General features: G+C 39.9%; 1 protein-coding gene across 5 annotated transcripts in view; it reads right to left on the bottom strand.

The window, feature by feature from the left end:
• LOC121329726 (1-aminocyclopropane-1-carboxylate synthase-like protein 1) overlaps positions 1–24,858 on the bottom strand; it is a 62,723-nt gene extending 37,865 nt beyond the window's left edge. The window contains exons 1-5 of one of the 5 annotated variants that reach the window (XM_041275435.1): positions 23,629–24,858; positions 6,797–7,359; positions 5,981–6,040; positions 2,573–2,643; positions 1,537–1,606 (exon numbers count right to left, since the gene is read on the bottom strand). In XM_041275435.1, coding sequence (XP_041131369.1) covers positions 1,537–1,606; positions 2,573–2,643; positions 5,981–6,040; positions 6,797–7,359; positions 23,629–24,298 — 1,434 coding nt within the window. In that variant the 5' untranslated portion in view covers positions 24,299–24,858. Of the gene's footprint in view, positions 1–1,536; positions 1,607–2,572; positions 2,644–5,980; positions 6,041–6,796; positions 7,360–13,050; positions 13,226–23,628 lie in introns of those variants that run through there. The other 4 variants (XM_041275437.1, XM_041275439.1, XM_041275436.1 and 1 more) reach the window with 4 other exon arrangements.
• Positions 24,859–25,781: the final 923 nt, after the last annotated feature.

Genomic DNA, 25,781 nt, shown 5'->3' with positions numbered 1-25,781 from the left:
GGGTCTTCAGTACACCAAAAGCCGGATTGGGTGCAGGGGGAGCTGTGAAATTGACAAGACGCTCCAACGACGACTGCTGATTTGCAACCGTGCTTGCTAGCTGCATCATTTGTGCCCGTAAGGCTAACACATCTACATTGGGCGAGTGCCTGTGCTTCTTTGCTTTCTTCTGCGCAGAGCGAGACACAGACCCCACATCTCACACAATCGTGGAACAACACTGCTGTTCCAAGTACAGGGTAAGACACTGTTGCTATGCACAGGAGTGCTAAGTACTGAGGTGTACCGGGCACGGGTACACTGAGGAAGTGCACAGGGATGCACGGGAGTGTTACATGTACCAGGGCTATGCATGGAGGAGCTATGCACTGGGTTAATCCAGATGAGTGCATGGGGCACCGAGGGTGCTATGTACAGAGTAAAATGCACAGGGGTGCTGAGTGTACCGGGGCTATGCATCGGGTAATGCACGGGGCACGGGGTACCAACGGATGTGCAGGGTACTATGCACGGGAGTACTACGTACCACCGAAAAAGGTCCAAAATGTTATGCACTGGGGTAGTGCTAAGCTGCCGAGCCGTAGCTATGAGGTGCGGCACACTAAAACAACTGTAGCCGGTCTGAAGACAGGAACAGTATTTCTTTTTTTTTTTTTGGAAAGTCAAAAACAAACACTCTGTTTGGCACAACGCGAACACAGACCAGAAACCGAGACACAAAACTATTTGTTGAGGACAAAATCCCAAATGGACGAGGCTGGAAACAGCAGCCGCCGCTTCTCAGCTGTCAAAAAACACACAGACGTGTGATTCAGACTAAAATAGAACTACCATCGCATCAAAAGGTTGGGGCAAGCCGGCTTCCGAAGAGGAATAGCAAGGTACTTTTTTTTTTTTTTTTGCCAAAAAACAGTCTCCGAAGATAAAGAGAGTCTCACTAAAATGGAGCAATTGAATACATGTCTGCTCAGGTTGGAGTGAGGAATCAAATGGCAAAGGTTGCTGTGTGACGTAGCGTCTTGTTCTAGAATGCAACAGGCACATGGTCACACCGGGCCCATTAGGCAGCTTTTTAAATATGTGCTCAGGTCATGTGACACGAGGGTCATTTCCCAACTCGTAATAGTTGACATTTTGAGATTGAAAGGGAACTTCTAAAAACTCGCTTGCTTCTCAAACTCGGTCCTGGGGACCCCCTGTGGCTGCTGGGGGGCCTATCAAAAAATGTATAATATGGAAATAGGGATATTCCTATATCCCTGGCAGCACTGCAGCACATATTGTATATTGTGGAAAATGAAAAGTACTAAAACTTTGGTTTTAAGGTTTTTCTGTTTGTTTTAATTTCGTCATTCCAGCCGAGTTAGGAATATTGAATGCACTGCACTACTTCATGCAGAGGCAGATTGCGTGAACAAGTAGTCCGGGGACCACAGGTTGGGAAGCACTGAACTAAGAAGAACATTTTGCACTGCATCATAATGTTATCTATTACTCCAATGAGGAACAAGATAATATGTAAAAACACAAACTCACATTGTCTGCTTTCAGAGGGGCCGGTGCCTTGCAGTAATAGGTAAGAAACCTGGCGATTTCTTCACGCAGACTGGGGACAAGCACATGTTAATCGTGGCACAGATCAAACTTGCTAACTTGAATATCTGAATACCTACTAGAAACAAATATCAGGTGAAAGTCAAGAAAATGTAACTAATGTCAATGACATAAGAACATAAGAAAATGTACAATGCCGACTGACTGCAGAACCTTGCCAAGTGATTCTGCCTCAACAACATGACTATGTAACCCATTCCATACTCTGAACACTCTCTGTGTGAAGAAGAGTTTAATTCCCTGTCCTAAGTATATCTATCTCCACTTAAATTCCAAGTATATCCTCTGGTCCTGGTTTCTGTGCTGCGCTTAAAGTATTGGTTTGGGTTAACTATGTCATTCCTTTTAGTTTTAAAGACTTCAAATCATGTCTTCCATTTGTCTTTGTTCCAGGAGAAACAGATTAAGTTCATTCAGCCCCCCTCCCTAGCTCGTTAATTTAAACCATGGGATTAGTCTGGTTGCTCTTCTTTGGACTCTCTCCAGGGTCTCAATGTCTCTTTGGTACTGTGTTGACCAGAACTGGACACAGCACCAAGTGCAGCCTGGCTTTTAAATAAAAATGCTCCTCTTTATAATCTGTTTCCATTTCAAACAAAGTGATGCTGTAAAGCCACTGATTATCTTCACTACTCTGTTGCTCCTGGGGCAGATATTGAACTGGAGACTGTTAGACCCCACCCCCCAAAAAATAAATTCTGTGACAAATGTATCAATATATTTGGCACTGAAATTCGTGTCAGTATTTTAAAATTAAAAGTTTGTTTGTGTAATTTTAGTAGTGTTTAATAGTTATGGATGAAACATCATTAGGTTAACAAAACAGCAGTGATAGGGTAAGCGAGAGGTATCTGCTACATTTAAACATAAATGTTCGGGAAAAGTAATGAGACGTTTCAACATTAATACAATAATGTATAAGGGTGTTAATCTACAGCCAGCAAGGTATGTTACTTACAAATTGTGTCCTTTCCAGTCAGGGTACTGCAGCAAAGGAGGGTCGATCTGGAACATATCAGTCTGAGACAGCTGCAAAAGAAAGAAAAACATGAGTTCACTCCACCACCTGCACGGCACGCTGTCTGTATGGCACACTGTCTGCAATGCACGCTGTCTGCAATGCACACTGTCTGCAATACACGGCACGCTGACTGCACAGCACGTTGTCTGCACGGCACCCTGTCTGTAATGCACACTGTCTGCACGACACGCTGTCTGCATAATATGCTGTCTGCACGGCACGCTGCCTGTAATGCACGCTGTCTGTACGGCACGCTGCCTGTAATGCATGCTGTCTGCATGGCACGCTGTCTGCAATGCACACTGTCTGCACGGCATGCTGTCTGCAATGTACGCTGTCTGCAATGCACGCTGTCTACACGGCACGCTGTCTGTAATGCACGGCACGCTGTCTGCATGGCACGACACGCAGTCTGTACGGCAACAGGACGAAACTGAGGAGTATACATAACCAGAAGAACAGAATTAAATATGCCTTTTTAAAGAGAGGGGTTTATTTAGTGGGCCAGATGTATCAAGGCCATTACACCAAACTGCATTTGAAAAAAAAATAAATAAAATAAAACTTTTATATTCGTTAATAAAATAATTAAACAAGTAAATTAAAGTTACTGCATTACAGACAATATTGTTTAGGGTTTATTTTTGATGTTTTGCCCTAACACGCATTATGCCGCAAATCACCCTTTTTCATTTGGAAGGAGCCTGCTTAGAAATGGTGCCCAGCAGTGTAGCTTCTGTCTGAGCCCTGGCTGACATGCTAAATAATTACAGACTCTAGCCAATTCAAATGAAGGGCATTTATTTGATGATTATGGAGTATGGTATAAAATTAAGCATTTGGCCTCAAACCCATTTGGTTCAGCCCCTGGCCTTTTGGACAATAGACCCCCTGTGGTTGACCATGTGGTAGTTGAGGGATGTGACTCGATTGAATGAAAAGGAGTCAATTTATGTTTTCTGATTGTCTGAAAAGTGATGTAATGTGTACGTGAGGGTAGTCCCTCCTGAAATGAAGTTAAAAATGTTCATAATGCTTTTTTGTTGAATGGTTTCTCATGAACAGTAACTGGCAACACACAAATGTTCATTTGAGGACTCCAATGTGTGTTAGCACAGTACAAAACCTCAACAAACCAGCATTCCATATAATTTTACATCATTTTTGGGTCCTGTCCAAATCCCTATTGAAATGTTAACCTCTGCAATCTGGAACGTCTCTATTCTGCCTGAAACGAATGTCCATCTGACTGTGCAGTCTGACACCAAGCCATTTGATTTTCCTTTTATACATTTAGAGTGAAGTATGTTGCATAAATACGCACATGTCCTGCAGTTGTGGCACATCTACAGTCAAATCCTAGGGCATTACTTATACTGTATGTGCTTACTAAGTGTTCAAATAGTAATTTTTTATATTTGATATATACATACAGCTCTGGAAAAAATTAAGAGACCACTGCAAAATTATCAGTTTCTCTGGTTTTACTATTTATAGGTATGTGTTTGGGTAAAATGATCATTTTTGTTTTATTCTATAAACTACTGACAACATTTCTCCCAAATTCCAAATAAAAATATTGTCATTTAGAGCATTTATTTGCAGAAAATGACAACTGGTCAAAATAACAAAAAAGATGCAGTGTTGTCAGACCTCGAATAATGCAAAGAAAATAAGTTCATATTCATTTTTAAACAACACAATACTAATGTTTTAACTTAGGAAGAGTTCAGAAATCAATATTTGGTGGAATAACCCTGATTTTCAAGCACAGCTTTCATGCGTCTTGGCATACTCTCCACCAGTCTTCCACATTGATGTTGGGTGACTTGATGCTACTCCTGGCGCAAAAATTCAAGCAGCTCGGCTTTGTTTGATGGCTTGTGACCATCCATCTTCCTCTTGATCACATTCCAGAGGTTTTCAATGGGGTTCAGGTCTGGAGATTGGGCTGGCCATGACAGGGTCTTCATCTGGTGGTCCTCCATCCACACCTTGATTGACCTGGCTGTGTGGCATGGAGCATTGTCCTGCTGGAAAAACCAATCCTCAGAGTTGGAGAACATTGTCAGAGCAGAAGGAAGCAAGTTTTCTTCCAGGACAACCTTGTACTTGGCTTGATTCATGCCAAAGCTGCCCGATTCCAGCCTTGCTGAAGCACCCCCAGATCATCACCGATCCTCCACCACATTTCACAGTGGGTGTGAGACACTGTGGCTTGTAGGCCTCTCCAGGTCTCCGTCTAACCATTACATGACCAGGTGTTGGGCAAAGCTGAAAACTGGACTCATCTGGGGGTGCTTCAGCAAGGCTGGAATCGGGCAGATTTGTCTTTGTGAAGGGCGCATGAATCAAGCCAAGTACAAGGTTGTCCTGGAAGAAAACTTGCTTCCTTCTGCTCTGACAATGTTCCCCAACTCTGAGGATTGGTTTTTCCAGCAGGACAATGCTCCATGCCACACAGCCAGGTCAATCAAGGTGTGGATGGAGGACCACCAGATCAAGACCCTGTCACGGCCAGCCCAATCTCCAGACCTGAACCCCATTGAAAACCTCTGGAATGTGATCAAGAGGAAGATGGATGGTCACAAGCCATCAAACAAAGCCGAGCTGCTTGAATTTTTGCGCCAGGAGTGGCATAAAGTCACCCAACATCAATGTGAAAGACTGGTAGAGAGCATGCCAAGAAGCATGAAAGCTGTGCTTGAAAATCAGGGTTATTCCACCAAATATTGATTTCTGAACTCTTCCTAAGTTAAAACATTAGTATTGTGTTGTTTAAAAATGAATATGAACTTATTTTCTTTGCATTATTCGAGGTCTGACAACACTGCATCTTTTTTGTTATTTTGACCAGTTGTCATTTTCTGCAAATAAATGCTCTAAATGACAATATTTTTATTTGGAATTTGGGAGAAATGTTGTCAGTAGTTTATAGAATAAAACAAAAATGTTCATTTTACCCAAACACATACCTATAAATAGTAAAACCAGAGAAACTGTTAATTTTGCAGTGGTCTCTTAATTTTTTCCAGAGCTGTATATTATATATATATATATATATATATATATATATATATATATATATATATATATATATTAGGTACAGTATTACATATTGCAATACCTCTGTATTAATACTGTATAATCTGGCACAATTTTCCTGTCCCAAAAGATGCCAGATTAGACCGTTTTTACCGTGTTAACAGTTTTATTTTACCTGCCAATTTGGTGAGTAAATAAAATGTATTCTGCATCGCTTTGACAATGTGGTTATCTCAAGAGCCCCACAACTGCGAGACAACGCCCCCTGCAGCGGGAGGACCTCCTCGGCAGCCTACTCACCCGTTTGGAAAGGAGGTCAAAGCACAGTTTATTTTCACTGGTTCCCAAGTTGATGATGCCCTGAAATGAGGAAAGAGCAGCTCATGTTAGTACTGAGCAGAAGAGGTGAAAGTATTCATTCTGCATCTGTATGGCAGGGTTGATGTCCCTGCATATGTACATTTGTAAATATTGTGTGTTTTAATTAGGCAGGGATGGGGTTACATGTTCAGAATGTGGCCAGATTCCAATTGATTCATGAATTCAATGAGACCAAGAAGAGCTAGGAGGTCATCGCCAGGACAGTTAGTTGAGGGAAAGGGCTGAGACAGTAGGCTGTGCTCTCTGTCCATGACCTGAGATGGCTGTTGCTGGGGTGCTGCTTTATATTGGATTTGGTTGCTTAAATCTCTCTTGTTTTATAAATACTACAATCTGCTATCTCCGGTCTTTGCTACTCCCACCACTATCCTTCCACAACCCGTGAGCAGTAATGCTTCGTTACATAGTACACATACGGTAGTCCCCCTAAGAAGTGACTTTTCAGGGGATTAAATGTGGTTTGAAACATATGCTTAGCTATTTAAGTCGTTCAACCAAATATGACAAAAATAATATTTTACTATTGAATAGTAGCTTTCAACTTTGGCAAACTATCTATACGACTTTGGATATTACCCAGTCTCAGGAGAGTCTTCTAAACTGCCCTCAAAGGTCATTAAGTTATAAAATCAAAGTTTGAAGAAAAAAAAAAAAAAGCACTTGGCTAACTCCATTATACACGTGTCCTGGAATATGCCCAGTTTCGTGATAACTAAGGAGGTGGTGTTTACATACGCTTGGGTTCTTGTCCTCGTCGTGCTTGTCAGAGTGGTACATGGTGTAGCCCTCCTGCAGTATGGTCTCGAAGTCTCGGATCCGGTTCCCACGGCTCGACAGGTAGGGGCTAGCCCTGGGGGGGTCACTGCTTGGTCGGGGGTACAGCCCCCTCCCCTCTTCCTCCTCCTCCTCCCTGGCTCTGCCCCTGTGGGAAAAGGGTGGTGGGGAGAGGTCGGGCCGCAGTGCGCTCACCATGTGAGTGAAGACACTGAACATGCGGAACTCGTGCTGGCGCTCCATCTCAGCCCTCCGCTGCTCCATCTGGGCCCTCCGCTGCTCCGCCTCGGCCTCCCGCTGTAGCCGACACTCCTCCAGAGCCAGGAAGCGCTCCTCCACAGCACGCTGTGAGCTCAGGAAACGCACCAGGGCTTCGTCCAGTGGCTCCCGTCCACGACCCACCCTCCGACGCTTCCGCAAGCGAGGCAGGGAACCCAGAGACGGCCCTGCTCGGAAACCACTGCCTCCCCCAGAGGCCCCGGCACCGGCAGCAGACGAGCATGCCATGTTACTCTCGCTGAAACCTGTGGCAAACGAGATGAACTCACTGAGAGAGCACACACACAAAACATGTTCTGGAACATATACACACACACACACTGAAACACACAGAACACTGCCCTGAGACCCACATACACACAGTGCACACACTGAGACACACACCCAGAACACGAGCCAAGATTAGGGATGGGAATTTTAAACATTTAAAACATATAAACTCTAAAGCAGTGGTTAAACATTGAATAATATGCTAAACGTATAATTAGTCTTCACCAAAATGACAATTTCACCAAAATGCACATTTTTAAAATGTATTAATTTTAGTAATGTATCATCACATGTAGTAGTCCATCTGCCTGCTGTGATGTCACTGTGAGGGCGGATATTTAAAAAAGGAAGGGGTTTGGTAATTGCTTCCAAGTAGTTTTTCTAATTGGTGTAAGAGAAAGATTGACACTGGGGCGGGTTTTATTCTCGGTCGATCTTGCGCTTCATTGGTGCACTATGTCTTCATGCCGTAGTAGGCGTGGTACGGTATCCAGTCCATGGAATAAAGATAATGACAAGCGTTTTTTCTAACCTTTCTGGTGAATGAGGCAAAGCCACATTTGGACTTATTCTGAGGAAGCAGACGAGAAAACCGCGGTATGTAAATAATTATGCCAAACAAAATTGCCGTACCACAAAAACACAAGTTCAACGTTTCACCATTTGAAATTAAAACAAACATTCAGAAATTACTGTGGCTGGAGTTACTGATTGCAGTAAAAAGCAAATAACCAGAACGCTCTAGATGGCGACTGACATTTATTTAGCCCTTACTAAATAAAGGGGATATTTACACACGGGAAACTGTTGAGTGTGAAAAACCCAGCAGCGCTGCAGTTCTTGACACACTCAAACCGGCGCGCCTGGCACCCTCTACCATACCCCGTTCAAAGGCACTTAAATCTTTTGTCTTGCCCATTTACCTTCTGAATGGCACACATACACAATCCATGTCTCAGTTGTGTCAAGGCTTAAAAATCCTTCTTTAACCTGTCTCCCCTTGTTTTATACATTCAGTTTATTTATATATATATATATATATATATATATATATATATATATATATATATATATATATATATATATATATATGGGGGGGGGGGGGGGGGGGGGGGGGGGGGGGGGGGGGGGGGGGGGGGGGTCTGGGGGGGGGGGGGGGGGGGGGGGGGGGGGGGGGGGGGGGGGGGGGGGGGGGGGGGGGGGGGGGGGGGGGGGAATGGGGGGGTTCAATATACTGTACAATACCCCCTGATCCACCCGCCACGACACTGTGTAAATAGCACAATATCTGACTAAAATACAAAATAAAATAACTCGCTCTTTATAATGCACACATACTGAAGCAAGCACATAACTTTCTGTGAATTAACCATGCATAAAGCACATGCAATCAATGCTATATATTTTACAAAAAAAAAAAAAAGGTAACATTCCCACTCGTGGATCATTTTAATTCGCAGTTTGTAAACTATAAATAGCCTGGCTAAACGGCAATCGGGAGTTAGCAAAAAGATAACAAAAAGGATGCTATAAAGGGCCAGCGCAGCTTTCCTTCAATTCAGATACTATATCAAAAGGGAGACAGAAACAAAAGTTAGACTGAGAAGTTGTTTATAGTTTGTACACCAGCGGTACTGTATTTATTGTAGAAACACTGCATGAATCACTAGTATAGAGAATTGGGGGACAAGTTGTAGGAGCGTTATAACCAAGAGTCTTACAGCGAGAGAGCACTGTACATACACACACACACACACACACACACACACACACACACACATCAAAAATCACCAACAAATTAAGTGCAGAAACAGAAACGTGACTGATTGCGAGAAAACAAAAACCAAAACGTTACTGCCTGATCTCGAATCATCCATGACATACAGCCATTTTCAAAGAAGTGTCATTATCTTTCTGAGGAATTCATAGATAAGCTTTTACAATTTCAGTGTTTCTAACAAACAGTACCAGCTTGGGCAGATGGAAAACGCTGATCAGACCCCTGTATTTTTCGTCATGTCATGCAATACCACAGTTCACAAATTGGGAGAAAAACAGGTGTGAGTAATCACAACTGGAAATGAGAAGCAGCACATAATTTTAATGGTCTGTGTGAATGCAAACTGCATTCAAATGCGTAACTGATGTTGTATCTTTGTAAATACATATTTATTTGATGTTTTAATTTTTCCTCAAATTAAGGGTGGGAAATTTGGGCTGTGTTAAATTCGAAGGAATACGGTGGAGAGAGAGAGAGAGAGAGAACTGGAGAAAAAACTAATGACTCCAGCTGTAGTACTCAACATCAAGGTCTCTGCTGACTTAATAATGTTGATTTCTGTGGCGTGTACATTCGAGCGTTTGAAATAATATTAAGCCAATCACATGGAAGAAGGCGATGTTATTTTGTTCTGATTGGTTGTTTTGCAATAGAGGATATCAGCTCTCTGCAGCTGACATCGTGCAACTCATTTTGGGCGGTGGGTCTTCCGATGGGGACTGAATTTATTTCTACTCAGATTTAATGATGTAATATCTTATATGACTGTATCAGGTGGGGGTGTTGTTGCTTAGGTTTTAAAATGTATTTTTGTTCCCTCTGCCATGTTCACTGTTCCCCTTATTGAATGCTACCCTGCTGCTCACATCTCAGTATCTGTGCTGAAAGCCTAACCAGGATAAGGCCGAGTTATGGGTGCTGTAGCATTTCCTGGATTTTTTGGCTTCAAGCTGCACCAAAGTTAATTTAATTGTCATTTTTTTCAATGGAATTTCCTGACTTTTGTGGCTTTGATCTTAAACCATAACTATTGTTTCTCAAAGTTTTTTTTTTTTTTTATTTTAACACACACACACACACACACACACACACGGGGGGGGGGGGGGGGGGGGGGGGGGGGGGGCTTTTCCGACAGGTATCCTCAGTGTAGCGACGTGGCGCTGTTGTGTACTAACGTGTTTTTTTTTGTTTGTTTGTTTTCTTTTCTTTTTCTTAAACGGTGGTTAATTTGAATTAGAAGTCGGTTTCTATGGCTATGGGAAACGAAAACAAAAGGGAACATAACAACTGGATGTGGCAAGATTGAATGTGCAGTACCGATTTTTTTTCTGCAGACCTTAAAGTTCTGTAATCAATATAATTGATATCATTGTGAGAAGCACATCGATTCTGATTTAAACAGTGAGAGAAAGTAGCATGTAAGGGTTTGCATGACCACGTTTGTTTCACTGTTAAGAAACAAGACTGCGGTAATCTGTTTATACAGATTCTGGCAAAGAAGCTAAAACATTTTTCTAGTTATACATTCAAAAACATGTATCTGGTTTACTGTGTTTGCAGAGTATTGATTGGGAATTACATTAGTTATGAATAGAGATATAAAATAATCCTGTTTGTGTTTTTGTATTACTTGAAAAAGACAATCACATACGAAAGTTAAAGTAAAATAAAACGTGCACATTGTAGCATTCACTAGAAGACGCAGGAAGAAGAGTGCAGTATTTACTTGTGTGTGTGTGTGTTTCTCCTTACTGTTTCAGTGTTAGAAATATCTCTTTCAACGCAAACTTTGAGTTCAAATATTTTAAGTGTGCACCACATCATTTGCTGGAGTAAAAAGAAAGACTCATTAAGTCAATCTGGCTGTTAATCGTTTTTTTTTTTTAAGTCAGCACAAATGCCATTTTTTTAAGGCAAGTCGTTTGGATAGGAATATACATCAATACATATATCTCTGCAGATATCATTACAGTTTAAATGAAGAGCATTGCCAGCATGGACAATTTTAAATACAACTTCTAACAGATCCTGTCGTGCTTGACAAGCAGAAGAAGAGTGCTTTTAAACCTTTGTCTGTTTGCTCAGGTATTTGAAAAAATTATGCCAGGGTTTAATTGTTTTATTTGGCAAAAAATGTATCTCTTGCCAAGTTTTGTTCTGTGAATTATCAACAAGTTAATATAGCTATTTTGTTTCTCAGACGCCTACTTTGATAAGTGATAGTTAAAGGGTTAATGTTTATGGGCATGTTACTACAGTGGAAGGATATGCAGATTTGTGATTTTACCCTCCTGTATGTCATACCTCAGCTGCAGTAATAGATAAAGTCAGGTGATTTACACTGACCTCTTTCTAGAATGTTACTAGAAGTAAGAGCTGCCCTTGTGTTTGCAACATGCAAAATTAAGGGTTTTTATGCACAGGTCTATTGGTCCAACATTAGTCTAGTGGCCCCTCACTTTTGCCTCCATGATGGCACCCTCCATGATGGCACCTCAGATATATATATATATATATATATATATATATATATATATATATATATATATATATATATATATATATATATATATTAGTATCTGACCACAGTCCTATAACTCTATTATATAAACAGCTTTATTATGAATATACTTTTCAGCTGAATGGAATTCTGAGAGGTGCACCAGGTATGACTTTAAAGCTGGATATGTCAACCGTAAATGATAAATATTTGTTAATCAGATTATTCTGCCTTTTATTTCAGAAGGGTACCATTTTAAAACCACTGCAGTAGCTAACTACATCAAGAGCAGCAACTTCCCAGACTACAATATTATTTATTCTATTAAGGCAGGGCTAAATGGCTTCAAAATGACATCTATTTTTTCAGGTGGAAAATAAGCCCAGTGTCTGTGTTGTTAATGCAGCTGAGATCGCTAAAACGCAGACACAAAAACACTTGCAATAGAGAGGAGAAAGAATGAGGATGCTGAATTGCAAACTAAATATTTACTGATATGGTTACTGATGATCAGGGGCAAAGACGACTCGTATATAAAAGTGTACAGTAATGCTAGTGTCTAATGAATAAATAAATGAAACATCAAAACACGCTTAGCCTGACAGCACAATTACAATACTTTAGAATGCATTTTTCACTGGAAATATATAGTATGTTTTGTTTCTGTGTTTATTTGCTTCACAGACAGATTGTTTGTGGTCAATAAAGCAAATAAGAATAATTGTTGTTTTTGTTTTTATTATAATACCAAGTTTTTGTACAGCAGTTGAAACTAACAGTTACATGAAAATGTAAGGCTGTAATTAATGCATACCCCATATGTTAGTATTAAAGTATGTACAGTATTTTTTTAAAGCGCTCATTACTTCAAGGTACATTTTACTCGCACTGTCTAAACTGGAGATTAAATTACTCAATGACCCAAAACCTTATCTGGAGCGCTGCTTCCATTAGCTACTCCATTAGTCTCTTTTGGGTGACAGAATGATGTCAGTCAATAGGGGAAGCAACTGATTGGTTAGATATCACTTTTTAAAAGAAAAGTACATCTGTACAATATTTCAAATATATATATATCACACACTGAATAGAAGGGAGGTTATATAACATTAATCTGGTAGCTACAACCACTTTAGTGTTTTTATTGCACACCCCCCATGCTTCCCAACAATACAGTGTACATTTCTATAGATGGAAAATGTATTTAGTCAAGGGGGACTTAAATTGTATGGAGTGAGGAACAGACTGCCAGATATCCATCCCGATACAATCTTCTCTAGCTCCTAGCTGCATGGGAATGGGGTTCTAGGTGCCCTGAGACCAGTAAAGAGGACATAACAAGATGGTAGGGGGGCTACCCCATACAAATCTTTAAGTCTCACTTACGTTTGTCTGAGTGTGAGAACCGAGTGTCACGTCGGAGTCTCTGAAATATTCCCCTCTGTCCAAATTCTCTAGCTGTACAGGGCTTCGGGCGTCCCTAGCACAAGCTGCAAGTCCAAAGGCAATATTAAACTGCCACTTCACATTACACAACAAAATCTCAACTGGCACAGTTTCAAAGAGGCTTGGCTGGGGTAGGGAGTGGTTACTAACTCTCCTCCCCCACAGCTGTTGTCCTGGTAATAAACCTGCAGCCAAGAAGGGGGGCAGGGCCCACTTCCATTTAGGTCCTGCTGAGAAACATAATATAAAACTGCATAAGTGTGCAAAACAGTAAGTCTAATAGAGGCCAAAAATATCTTCTGTATTTGTTAGGTGGAACTGATTTCACGCAGAATGACTCAAATTTCATTTCTTACCCATGAAAGTTAGTTCAGTGCTATTGTTTCCTTTTACAATTATTTACCCCACTTGGAAATTATTCAAGCAAAAATGTCCTTCAGTCACTTGGTCTGCTTCGGAAAGAACAGCCAGCGTATACTCCCTTAGCAAACAGGAAGCACTTCACCTCAGAAATACAGCTTTTAGGAGCTTTTATTTAGAAGGATGAGAAAGACATTAGTAAATCTGGTAAATACATTCATATTACAAAACATTTAGTGTAGTTGTTAAAACTAGTGGTACATAAACATTAATATCTGTAGGTTATGCTGTATGAACCTTTACAAACTGAACATCATGCATTGTTTAAAAAAGAGGGGATGGACCTAACTGTAACATCACAGTTTTTTAGTTAGTTAGTACTACACAAAATACACACAATAGGGCATTAAACAAGAAATTAAATACTGTAAAGCCATAAATATTTGCAAGCCTTTTATTATGCATTTTTCATGTGTGAACAAAAAACACAAACATTTTTGGCACGAATATGAAATTCCACTAACAATACATAGTTTGTACATTGCAACAGGTCGCCAATATTTCTAGAGCAAAATAGGTTTTATGGATGAGATTCGCCAAATACTTCAGTATCAAATATTTATGGGTTTACAATTATATGAAAATGTGTAAAATAACCCTGACATAACTATTTTTATACAAGTGTAGAGATCTAGCATCAAATAACATTTCCACATTTGGTTGACCTAAGTGTATACTTTTCTTTTTGGAATCTATCTTGCATTCATTCTCAGATCATACTGTTCCAAAGTACACTGCGTTGCTAAGCAGCGCTGCACTTGATCTCAGGAAAGTAATTATTTGATACCAGCTGCTAAATATAGTTTTGAACCTACTTTCTTTTCCATGATTATCCCAGGGTAGCAGATTGTCCAAAGTCTTTAGGGCACAGACTACAATCCTTCAGGGGGGGCATACAGACGCCTGTGTAGGCATTATTGTGGGTTATAAAGAGGATATCTTACACACAATTTTAAATCAAACATTTCTTTCTTTATTTGTTTATTGGAAAAAAATTTAAATATGCCTCGTTTTGAGTGATTTTTAAAAATATATTTTTTCAAATTTAGGAAAAAGTATTGGTAATGTAATTTACCAAAAAAAATAAAAAGATGTGTAGACCACACACACACACACACGGTCAAATTGGGTGCTGTGTGCTGGGGGGAGTTAACTAAAATGTGCTGTGAAAATGGCACCTGAGAATAGATTTCGAACAGTAGACAATACTTTTCAAAAGTCATTGAGTGTTTTTCTGAGTGGCAACAACTTTACCTTTAAAAAAAAAAACACAATGTTGGGCATCTTTGGCTCCTGACCAAATCGTTCCATGTACATTGTGCATGTGGGCTCGAACATTCTGCAGCCCTGGATTATCCTTCAACAGAATATTCAATTAATGCTCAGAATGCTATGGTTATTTTACGATGAGGATAGCCTGGGGGCTTGTGGTTTATTTGTGGAATAACTACAGTACTGTATCCTCAGATTAATCCCTGACACCACTATTAAACCCAACTTGCCAAGCCTTTGCATTGTAGTTAGACACATCTCATTGTAGAAAATACAGCAGCTTCCTCGCAGTCTATAAACAGAATAGGAAAAGACAACTCATGAGGGAGTGGAAAGGGAACATTTGAAGAATGGTTTTCAACAATTCTTACAAAAACAGAACTAAAAAGCACCAACACACTTGCTAAAGCACTGTACTGCATGTACAAACCGAAAGAGTGTTGTGTGCTTTCACAGCGTGACAGGCCAGTGTTATGGGTAGTGGTCCAATAGACAACCTAATTTCTTATTCGATTATCATATAGGCATTTACAGTGGTTTGCAGAAGTATTCACCCCCATTTTGTTGAATTACAAATAATCTATGCATAGTTTTTCAAACAAACTTCTTTTATTCAAAGCAGTAGTGGTTAAACTGAACACTGTTATATGAGGGGGAGGTTAAATGTCAGCAAAACATGTAAAGAAAATGTACAAAATCAAATTTACTGATTGCAGAAGTATTCAGCCCTTTAAGTCAGTACTTGTTAGAAGCACTTTTTGCACCAATTACTGCTATGAGTCTTTTTGGATAGGTCTCTGGTAGTTTTGCACAGTGGAATGATGACATTTTTGCCCATTCTTCTTGGGAAAATTGCTCCAGTTTGTTGGGGATTGTCGATGGACTGCAATCTTCAAGTCTCGTCATAAAGTTCCGACTGGATTCTAGTCAAGTCAGGACTTTAACTCTGCCACTCAAGAACATTAATTATTTTCTTGTTCAACCACTCCAGGGTGGCTTTGGCTTGTGCTTTGGGTAATTCTCCTGCTGAAATGTGACTTTCCTGCCCAGTTTCAGAGACTTGGCCAACTCAAACAGGTTTTTCTCAAGGATTAGCCTGTACTTTGCACCATCCAGTCTCTCCTCTATCCTGACAAGCTTCCCAGTCCCTGCTGAACATAACATGATGTTGCCATCACCATGCTTGACCATTGGGATGGTGTTGACTGGGTGATGTGCAGTTTTTGGCTTGCGCCAGACGTAATGCTTGGAATCTAGACTGAAAAGTTAAATTTTTGTCTCGTCTGACCACAAAACCTTTTTTCACATGTCTGCAGTATCATCTACATGCTTTTTGCAAACTCTTAAGATTTTTTGAGAAATGGCTTTTTTCTTGCCACCTGTCCATACAGGCCAGCTTTGTGTAGGGACCAGCTTATTGTTGATGTGTGAACACCGACTCCCATCTCAGACAGAAATTTACAGATCTGTCTGTCAAGGTCATTGTTGGCTCCAGAGTAACATCCTGGTCCAGTTTCCTGCTTGCCCAGCTGCTCAGTTTGGGAGTGCGACCTGGTCTGCCTATTGTCTGGGTGGTATGATGCATCTTCCACTTCTTAATGATGGACTTCACTGTGCTGAGAGGGATAATCAGTGCCTTTGAAATTTTCTCTTTTCCCTTCTCCTGCTCTGTGCCTCTCTACCACTTTATCCCTGAATTGTTTCAAAAGCTCCTTGGTCTTTATGGTTGCTTTGTTGGATAACTATGTGAGTTGCAGCTTGAAAGTCTTTATATACCTGAAGGAAATTATCTGCAAGTTAAACCACTTTGAGTACACACAGACTGAAATCATTTCACTAATTTTGTGACCTTTCAAACAAATTATTTGCACCTGAGCTGATTCAGGGCTGCAGTAGCAAACGGGTTGAATACTTAGTTTCTTTTTATATAATATTGCCCTTACCTTAACCCTACGCCTCAAAAATGACCAATCTAAGTCAGTTTCTTCCAAAAAAACCTGTATTGCCATAATTTTTAAATCAAGAAAACATGAATCCTTCTGATTTGGCTTATCCAACGCAAATGTAGAAGCCTAAAGTGTGTATCCTAGCAACACGCTGACATTGTTTATCTACGTACTAGCACAAAAAAAAAAAAAAAAAAACGCATTCTCACACACTGAAGGTTTAATGCAAACCGGAAACAGGAGACTTCAAACTGGGTTCTAATATGTAATCAAAGCTTGGGAAATTTCAGGACAGATGATCAATAATCGATGTATTGATTAACTGTTGCACCACTAGTTATGGGAAGACAAGTAACTGCTTTAGTTAAACACAAATGTTGGCCATATACAGTAGGCTACTGTAATTGCCAGAAAAAAACTTAATAATCTCATCCATTTATTAACAACGAGATTTGTTGGGCACAAGTAAGAGAAGGAATCTCCGATAATACAGTCGCTGTGTTACAATAGCTGTAGCTAACAATAGTTCCATCTACAGTGCTGAGAAAAAGTTTGTGAACCCAATGATAATTACGGAAATTGCATAGTTTTACAATAACATTCTTGAATCAAAACCAGTCTTTTCTTAAATATCCAATAGGGTTTATATTAACCAATTCCATGTCTTCTGAAACAAAATTATGCACGAATTAGACAAACAATAAGTAATTAAGATTCAGGGTATGTGAAAAAGTAAGTAAACCCCTGGTTTTATCATCTCAATTAAGGGGATAATTAGAATCAGGTGTTTAAATAATTAGGTAGATCTTCAGGGGTGAGGTTGGGGGTTGGGGGTTGGGGGTTGGGGTTGGGGTTGGGGGTTGGGGGGGCCCACCCTATATATAAGATCAGAAACTTTGTGAATTTGGTCTTTACCATACAAGTGTGTGGAAACACGTCATGCCACGATCAAAAGAAATCTCTGAGGACTTCCGAAAGAACAGTTATTAATGCTCATCAGTCTAGAAATGGTTACAAAACAATTTCTAAGGATTTGGGGCTCCACCAATCCACTGTCAGACAGATTTACTAATGGAGAATATAGTGTCCGGACCCTACAGTGCATCTGTTACCACCACACATCCACCACCGCGTGACCCAATACAGCCCAACCCCATCACCGCGGGATCCCTTTACAGCGACAGACCACCACCACAAGCCCCATTACAGCACATCACTGCGCACAACTTTGTAGCTGTACCTGCTATACCTGCTATACTGCCAGAGATGCATTCAGGGTCTTCAGTTAATCTGTAGTAGCTGCATGGTTTGTTTCAAGTTATTGTTATTATTTTTTTACATATTACCTTAACGAGTTGCTCTTCTTCAATAAAGACTTATTTTCCATGCAGAGTTTTGATAAAGGACACTTCATAAGCAACTCATATTCAGAACTTTTTTTTTTATTTTTTATTATTTTGACAGGCGGTACCAAAATAAATAAAGTCAAAACAAAGTGAAATGACATTCTGCTTCCCTCTGTAACAAAAATAGTTCCAGTGACACACTAATATCTGCTTGGTTGGAAAATAAAACTTAAAAAAAAAAAGCAGTAATAATAATAATAATGGCTTTTTTTCAATTAAACATGGTTCCTTTTTGTGCTACTTCGTGATATGCTATGGTAAATTAAGATTAGGCATTGAACAAACAAATAATGAAAACAATGTTAAAAAAAAATCTCTCTGAAGATTTCTATTTAACTTCTAACTTTAGCCTACCCTAGAAGTTTTCACAGTCGGTTATGCAGGGTTTTTTTTTTTTTTTTCCCTTCCCGAATTGTTGAATTCAAACAGTTTAATCAACAAAACAAGTGTATTTCTGGACAGAACATGATTATTATTATATGGCCTTACATCAGGTCCAAGGCATGCAGTTAGCTGCAAATTATTATTATTGCTAGTATTATTATTACTAATATGTATTATTAATTAATATTATGTTGAGTGGCAAAAGTAAATATGGAGTAGAGGTTAACAACAAAGTCAATGGATGAAACTGGTCTGAGAGTTAATCGAAAGGGAGAATATTTCAGCGTAAACATAGATATAACATTGCTGGCCTTTAATAACTTATTGCAGGGGTTTTCAACCGGAGGTACTTCTAAGGGTCATAGGGGTAAGAAGGTCGACTCGGAAATGCAAATAAAAATGAAATTAACAGAAAATAATGATCTTGATATCTTGACGGTATTATATATTCTCTAAACCACGATGCATACTTTTTAAAATCTTTGTAGCTCAAAGTTAACTGCTAATTAAAAAACAAAATAGAAGTGTAACTTTCTACGCTGCTTTTCAATGCAATTGAATTAACACATAGGAGATACCAAGGTAAACTATTAATTTGAAAGAAAAAGACAGAGGACATGTGCTCACCTTGTGTCCATCTTGAAACTTATTTAACTGTTGTCCATCATGGGTAAATAAATCTTTATTTAAATGCTTCATGGAATCTCGGGGAACATGAACTATTGTTACGGTAATGAGAAATCTTTTCGGACACCATGTTTTTCTAAAAAAAAAAATCAGTCATTGTAACGTGCACTATTACAAACCATAGATGTATGTTAATTATGAAAAATCCTGTTCAAGATAGCTAAAAAAAAAAAAAAGTTTGGAAGCACTACAGTTTCAACAGTAAAAAAACAATAAAAATGTAACAAAATTTGAAAAATGGTAAAAATACATTTGTTGTCTCAAACAATGGCTTTTCTTCTTCGCAGTGACTATAATTTTTTGTTATAGTTATGTAACAAAAGATATACAGACATGGTTTGGCAGCCAGTTGGTGAGAATTACCCCCCTATGCTGCAGTCAATGGGGGGAATGGCAAAAGAACACTAGACTCAAAACAACACATGATGAGTAACAACTTAAACAAGACAGTGGCAGCATGCTAGCGTAAGCGTGCTTAAAGCATCTAGTAAAACACATTCTTCAGTCTGTGCTGTGCACCTTAGATTTGCACCTAATGTTGACCTCGACCTTGCTTTAAGTCACGATGTTCACATCTAGCAAACACATGAGAGGCTTAACTTCAGGCGATTGTAGTTCTGGCTAGGAGTACCGTATACACACACTGAATACGTCATTGGAAAGCCCCGAGTCTTTACTTTTAAACAAGCCAGGTAGATGGATTTTATGGTGCCTAAGTAATATGTGCATAACCTTTGGTGCGCTGGTGCCCCAAAATGAATGGGGCTGAGTTTTAAGAGTTAAAGCGAAAGTCACCACTTGCAAAACAACACTTGGACAGAATATCATCTTTTTTTTTTTTTTTTCAAAACTGTTTACTTACTGCAGTGTACAGAGTTTCTATAATCCTTAAAGATAGTGGCCGAGAATCACGTACGAGAGAATAAAGTCCCACGGCACATAATAAATCCAGCACTACTTTTATTTATTTATTTTAACCAGAACTACTCAGAATGTGGCTCACTGTGCTTTCGTCACTGACACCCGCTTCCTTTGAGATTGTTGGGTGAAAAATACAGTAGCTTGGTGTATTAAAGTTGTAGATATGCAGGAGCAACTTGGAAAATGTGTGATTCCCACAATCCTGTGCTACAATTCAAGCCCTGGAAATATTAAGAAACGCATAGGACAGAGTGCTGGTTCCCTTTACCTACATGCAGCTGTTACAGACCATACACTCCTAGAACTAGATAACTTACTGCATTTTACTAACGTGCACACAAATATAGGTTTTAGCATGTAAGAAAACTATTGTGTTTTTTTTCAGACAAACTCCCTGTTGTCAGGTCAACAAGGAGAAAGCCATGATCATTAACAACATTCCTCCAAACACCCCCTCGGTCACCACTGAACAGGGCATGGGCTAAATCAGAATGAAAAGAAGAACGATCTCCTGACTATGGACACCTTACCACAAAGCAATCCTTTTACATCAGACAGGAATGGTATAACTGTTCAGCCCATGAAAATGAGCTCTGCAGGTTGACAAATGTGTGCTATCCCCTCAGACTGATCACATTCTAGAGCTTCTAAAGGGGGTTCTATTTGGGGTAACAGAGGTAATTTCTATAAATGCTGCTAAGAATCGTTTGTTCAATTTCATTCTGAAACTTACCTCTCAGGATGTGTGAATGGAAATGCCAACCAAATCTTTATTATGTGAGAACTGGATCACCGCAAAACACACAACACAAGATCCAGCCATAGCAAGCATTCAGTAGTGTGTTGTAAACACTACAAGCTGTGCATTGAAATGAAATCTATCAATATGATGACATATATCAACAGCGTCTACAGAATAGTAAAGATGAAGAATCAGCAATGAAATGTTTCATTACAACGTAATAAACAGCTCTCCACATATATAAAATGCAAATGTGACACAGACAGATGGATGAATGGACAGACAGCCACCCCTCTATATACCAAGAATCTGACAGTTTAAATAACTTATGCTAAATAATGTTAAGTGACTGACAATTGGATAAGCATTTATCCAGATATATCAAGGGTGACACCTGTACATACAAGTGCCTCCACTGCAGTCGATCCCCTTCACAGGAGATTTCCTCCGCAGCTGGGATAGTAAGGGTAGGTAATTATGAAACCTTCACTCAGCACAACTACGTTGTAATGCCTGACCAAGGATGTACTCCCTGAAACTATTTCAGCACTTAAAACCAAAATGAAACGCAGTCTGCAGTCTGATTTAGCCCCTAATAAAACACTTAAAACTACACACACAATACACTAGCACTTATATTATCATTACAAGGTGGAACACAAATTGCACTTGTCTTTCACCTATGGTTCCTGCCTGCAGTGTTATAGGGTGAACATTGCATCACTTCTCTGCAAAGGCCCTTTCTAGAAGTTACTGTCAGACCCAGTCTCATAGTCCAAATTGTGACCTTTAACTCAGACCTGACGGGGCTACACTCCTGAAATCCCATGGTTAGTTACAGTGTACAAGATTCAGTCCACTTGATAAGTGAGTTTGATCCACTTGCTTGCACTAATTCCAATTGCAGCATTCCTAAAGCTGGTCATCTCATTGGGATCATCAGTTAAACTACTTCACGTTTAGTACTGATTGCAGTGTACTAAACCAGACCCTTGTGGTAAGAAAAAGATCCACACTGAGGTGTATGAAGTCTGTACTGTGAAAATAGAGACTATGCTAGTCGATTTACTGTACTTTGTCCTTTTCTCGATGTGCTTGCAAATCTGTTTAATATGGGTTATACACATCCAAACGTGTTCTTTAAATTTCTTATGTCTGTATTACATCACCCAGGAATAATATCTATTTGTATTAAACTCATAATGCAACCTTGCAACTCGATAATAGTACACTTTCAAAAGCTTTTCTAATGCTAATACAGCACATTTGCAGTTTTTTGTTTCTTTATTTTTTACTATAATTCTGCTTACCGGCATGCCTCATACATCGCTTCACATATTATACTGTGCTATGCCTCCTCGTACATCGTTCTTTGCAAGGCTTCACATATTATACTGTGCTACGCTACATTTAACTGTTTTAAAACTTGCTCTTCCATTTTTTCAGTCTTGTGCTTCTCTTGGTAGACTGTGAGCGGAGTTTATTTTAGAGAATATGAATATTGTTTCAGCTTTGTATCTTTAAAACAGTTAACCCATAACAATAAACTGTGCTAAATTCAGATATGTATCTATTATTTATTTGTATATTCTGTTCTTGATATTCCCCAATGCTGATTATTCATTACAGTTTGGGTGGGGTTTGTGTGTGTGTGTGTGTGTTTTTTTTCATATTAAAATAGCCGCACAGATAACATTTTTGAAATTACGAATACCAAACAGCCTTTATTAAGCAATGATTACTCAGAGCACAATGTGGGGGTGTAGATTGTCCTGCAAATTTGCACTATTTTATCGCATATGCATTGTATAGATCAGTGGATTCCAGGTACAGTTTATGCGACAGATAATATTAGTGTAAATCCTGCCATTGTTAAAAATAAATGCATGATGAGTGGGTAATAACAGGGTTTAATTATTTTCTCACAGCAACGCACAGAAAATGATTCTTCAAATCGTCTAGAATCCTACTTTATATTTTCTATTTACTGGTCTATTAGTTAGTTCCCATAATCTAACTTGGTCCACTTGATCAGATCAGCTAAACTAATTAACTGGAAGTTGTGATTAGTACGCTGCCATTGGGACTGATTGTGTTCGGTTCCTGTGGATTTTCTAGACTAACCCACTGGCAGGCTGCACCTGACCCTAAGTGTTTTAGGTGGTTTATGGGGCCTATACCATTGACTCTTTCCAAGATGTAATGATGGAGACATGAGGGGAACCCCTGTAATACTGTCATCAGCATATAAACACAGTCAATCGGGCTGTTAACATGAGTGCTCATAAATTGCTTTTTGCTACATATTCTGCAGCATAAAAATGGAATCAAAGATTGTTATACTAATTGTTTTCTAAAACATTACTTTCAATAGTATAACAGTGCACCATTTGTACAACTGGTTTCTATCCGTGTAACAAGTCCCATGCTAGTTTTCAATGAAACAATAAAAATAAAGCCTTCCAGGCTGAACTCGTTTACTTTCTACTTTGTTTACATTCCCTAAGACTAATTGAACACTTAAATTAGATAGAATTGTCACCATGAGTAGAGATAAAACTAATATATATATATTCAACAATTTGGCTGGGGCCAGTTTTAAGTTTACATTGCAGTCAGATTTTGTTTTTGCGATATTTATTTCTTATACACTTAAATCTTTCTTTCTGGAGTCCCTCGCTCACACACTCACTTCTCTATCTTATACACTTCTACACAAAGGTTATGTGATGCGTCTTACCTGAGGGAGAGATGCTTGCCTCGGCCTGATCTTCCCCACGGCCATCTCCCATGGGACCATCTAGCTCCAGTCCCAACCCTCTGTCCCCCTCCGGTTCTTCCCCGGAGCAGATCTGGTACATTAACTCCGGCGGGGGTTCTGGGGTCATGCTTGGTTCCTCCGAGTCCACCTCCTCGCATTTAATCTCCATCAGCTCGCCGAGTCTGGGGGGGTGTCCGAATATGAAGGTGCTGTGTGGGGCCGAGCCGAAGGCGGGGTGGTGCTGTGGGTGAAGATGGTAGCCCTCCACTCCGGGAGCACCCTGCAGCACCTGATGGGCAATCACACTGCCTCCCAGGGAGCTGTACGCGATAGACGGCCGGTTCGTCAGAACCCGCTCCATCACTTCGTAAAACTTCCACGTTCTACCTCCCCGGAGTGTCTTCTGATTGTCTTTGATCCGCCGATACTCCAGCTTCATTTTCTTTATTTTCTCCCTACACTGATCGCCGGTTCGGTGAATGCCCTTTTCTCGAAGCACCTCTGCGATTCTGTTAAAGACGTGCTGGTTCCGAAGGCAGCTTTCTAGCTCCATTTGGACCGATTCGTCTGACCACAGTTGAAGCAGCTCTACCACCTCTGGGTCGGACCAGTTACTGCCCCTCTCGTACTTCTTACCCCGAAAATCCATTAGGCAAATGATATTATTGCACCCAAAATATAACTCACTGTAGTTTCTTAAAATAGGTTGAACTTAAGGGGAATTGGCATTTACAGTTCAATTTACTATTTGTGTCCACATACCATTAATCGGTTTCGCTGTATAATGTGATGATATGTTAATGTTGAACCGTAGAGCGCACTGTCTGTTCACGACACAAACGTTGTGTATTATTATTTTCTTTAATCCTTACCTTTCTAGTCTGTCACTCTTGCGCCTAACCAAATTAAACAAAACCGAGACAATAAAAAATATCAAGTAGTTATACTGAAAATAAAACAACGTACTAGTGTGTCGAGTGATACTCAGCAGCCTGTTAAATGCTCATGTCGGTGTTTTACGTTTGCCCCGGCTGGTGGTTGGTCCTGTTTCTTGTGCAGGGTTAAAGGACAGACCCGGACCAGCCCGGGATAACTCCTCTCTCTCCTTGTTGGCCTTTGCTTTGAAAATAGTACACACTGTATATCAGGTTTTTTTTTTCACAGGCAATAGAATGCGGGGAAGGAACGTCAATTTTACATCCGGGTTGACGGCACATGCGTGCTGTCCTTATTCCGGGATAACTTTGGTCCGTGTCAGTTATTTTGCACAGACTGCCAAAATGGGCATTTTACAGTGAAAAAAACAGTCCGAGAGATAGCAGCCTTGGGAGCCAGTGAACACAGCACACCAGCGCACTCGTGTGGACTCAGCCTGCCGCTGCATCGACAGGACACGCACACATGCATATTACAGGTTATTCTTATGTTTATTTAGCAGAGGTCTTTATCCAAGGCGACTTACAGATCTTACCATACAGGAGATGTTTTACATAAAACCCTGATGTGGGGGTTTTGTACGCATTGCAAAGTGCTATTCGACTGATTATTTGGACCTTCAAAACAATGCGCACAATCCGCATTCAACTGAGTATGGTTATTTACTATTACATAAATAAATACGCTAATTAATAGTATATAACCGTTTGTAACCTACACAATTAATACAGTGTATTAGTCTTAATTACGGTCAGGAAATATTTTCGATAAAAAATAAAAAAAAAATCTCTGTTGGCCAAAATACGTGACAACTCATACTTGGAACCCATTTTGCCATTCATTTTGTGATGTGCATTCCTTCAAAAGGGCCGTCAGTGGGCGGTATGTTGTTACGTCACGGCTGCATAAACAAGCAACAAACAGTGAATGCAGCTGGAAGGGGAAACGTTAGGTTATTACCATAACCCTGGTTCCCTGAAAGAGAATGACAACCATTACCGAATGTGAAAGAGCCTCTCTGACCGTCAATCACTGAGTATATATAAAAAATATATATATAAAAAAGCTGCCTTATCAGGGCCCTCCTGTTGAAGAGGGACTTCTTTACAGCAGCACTTAGCCATTTTCTTTCGAAAACAGAGGTCAGCTGGGGGCATGACCTCAAAGAGTAATGGTTGTCAATCTTTTTCAGGGAA

This window comes from Polyodon spathula, chromosome 17, assembly GCF_017654505.1.
Source record: "Polyodon spathula isolate WHYD16114869_AA chromosome 17, ASM1765450v1, whole genome shotgun sequence".
NCBI classification, from domain to species: domain Eukaryota; kingdom Metazoa; phylum Chordata; class Actinopteri; order Acipenseriformes; family Polyodontidae; genus Polyodon; species Polyodon spathula.
Note: the sequence above shows the minus strand (reverse complement) of the source record. Positions and strands in the feature narration are given on the sequence as shown.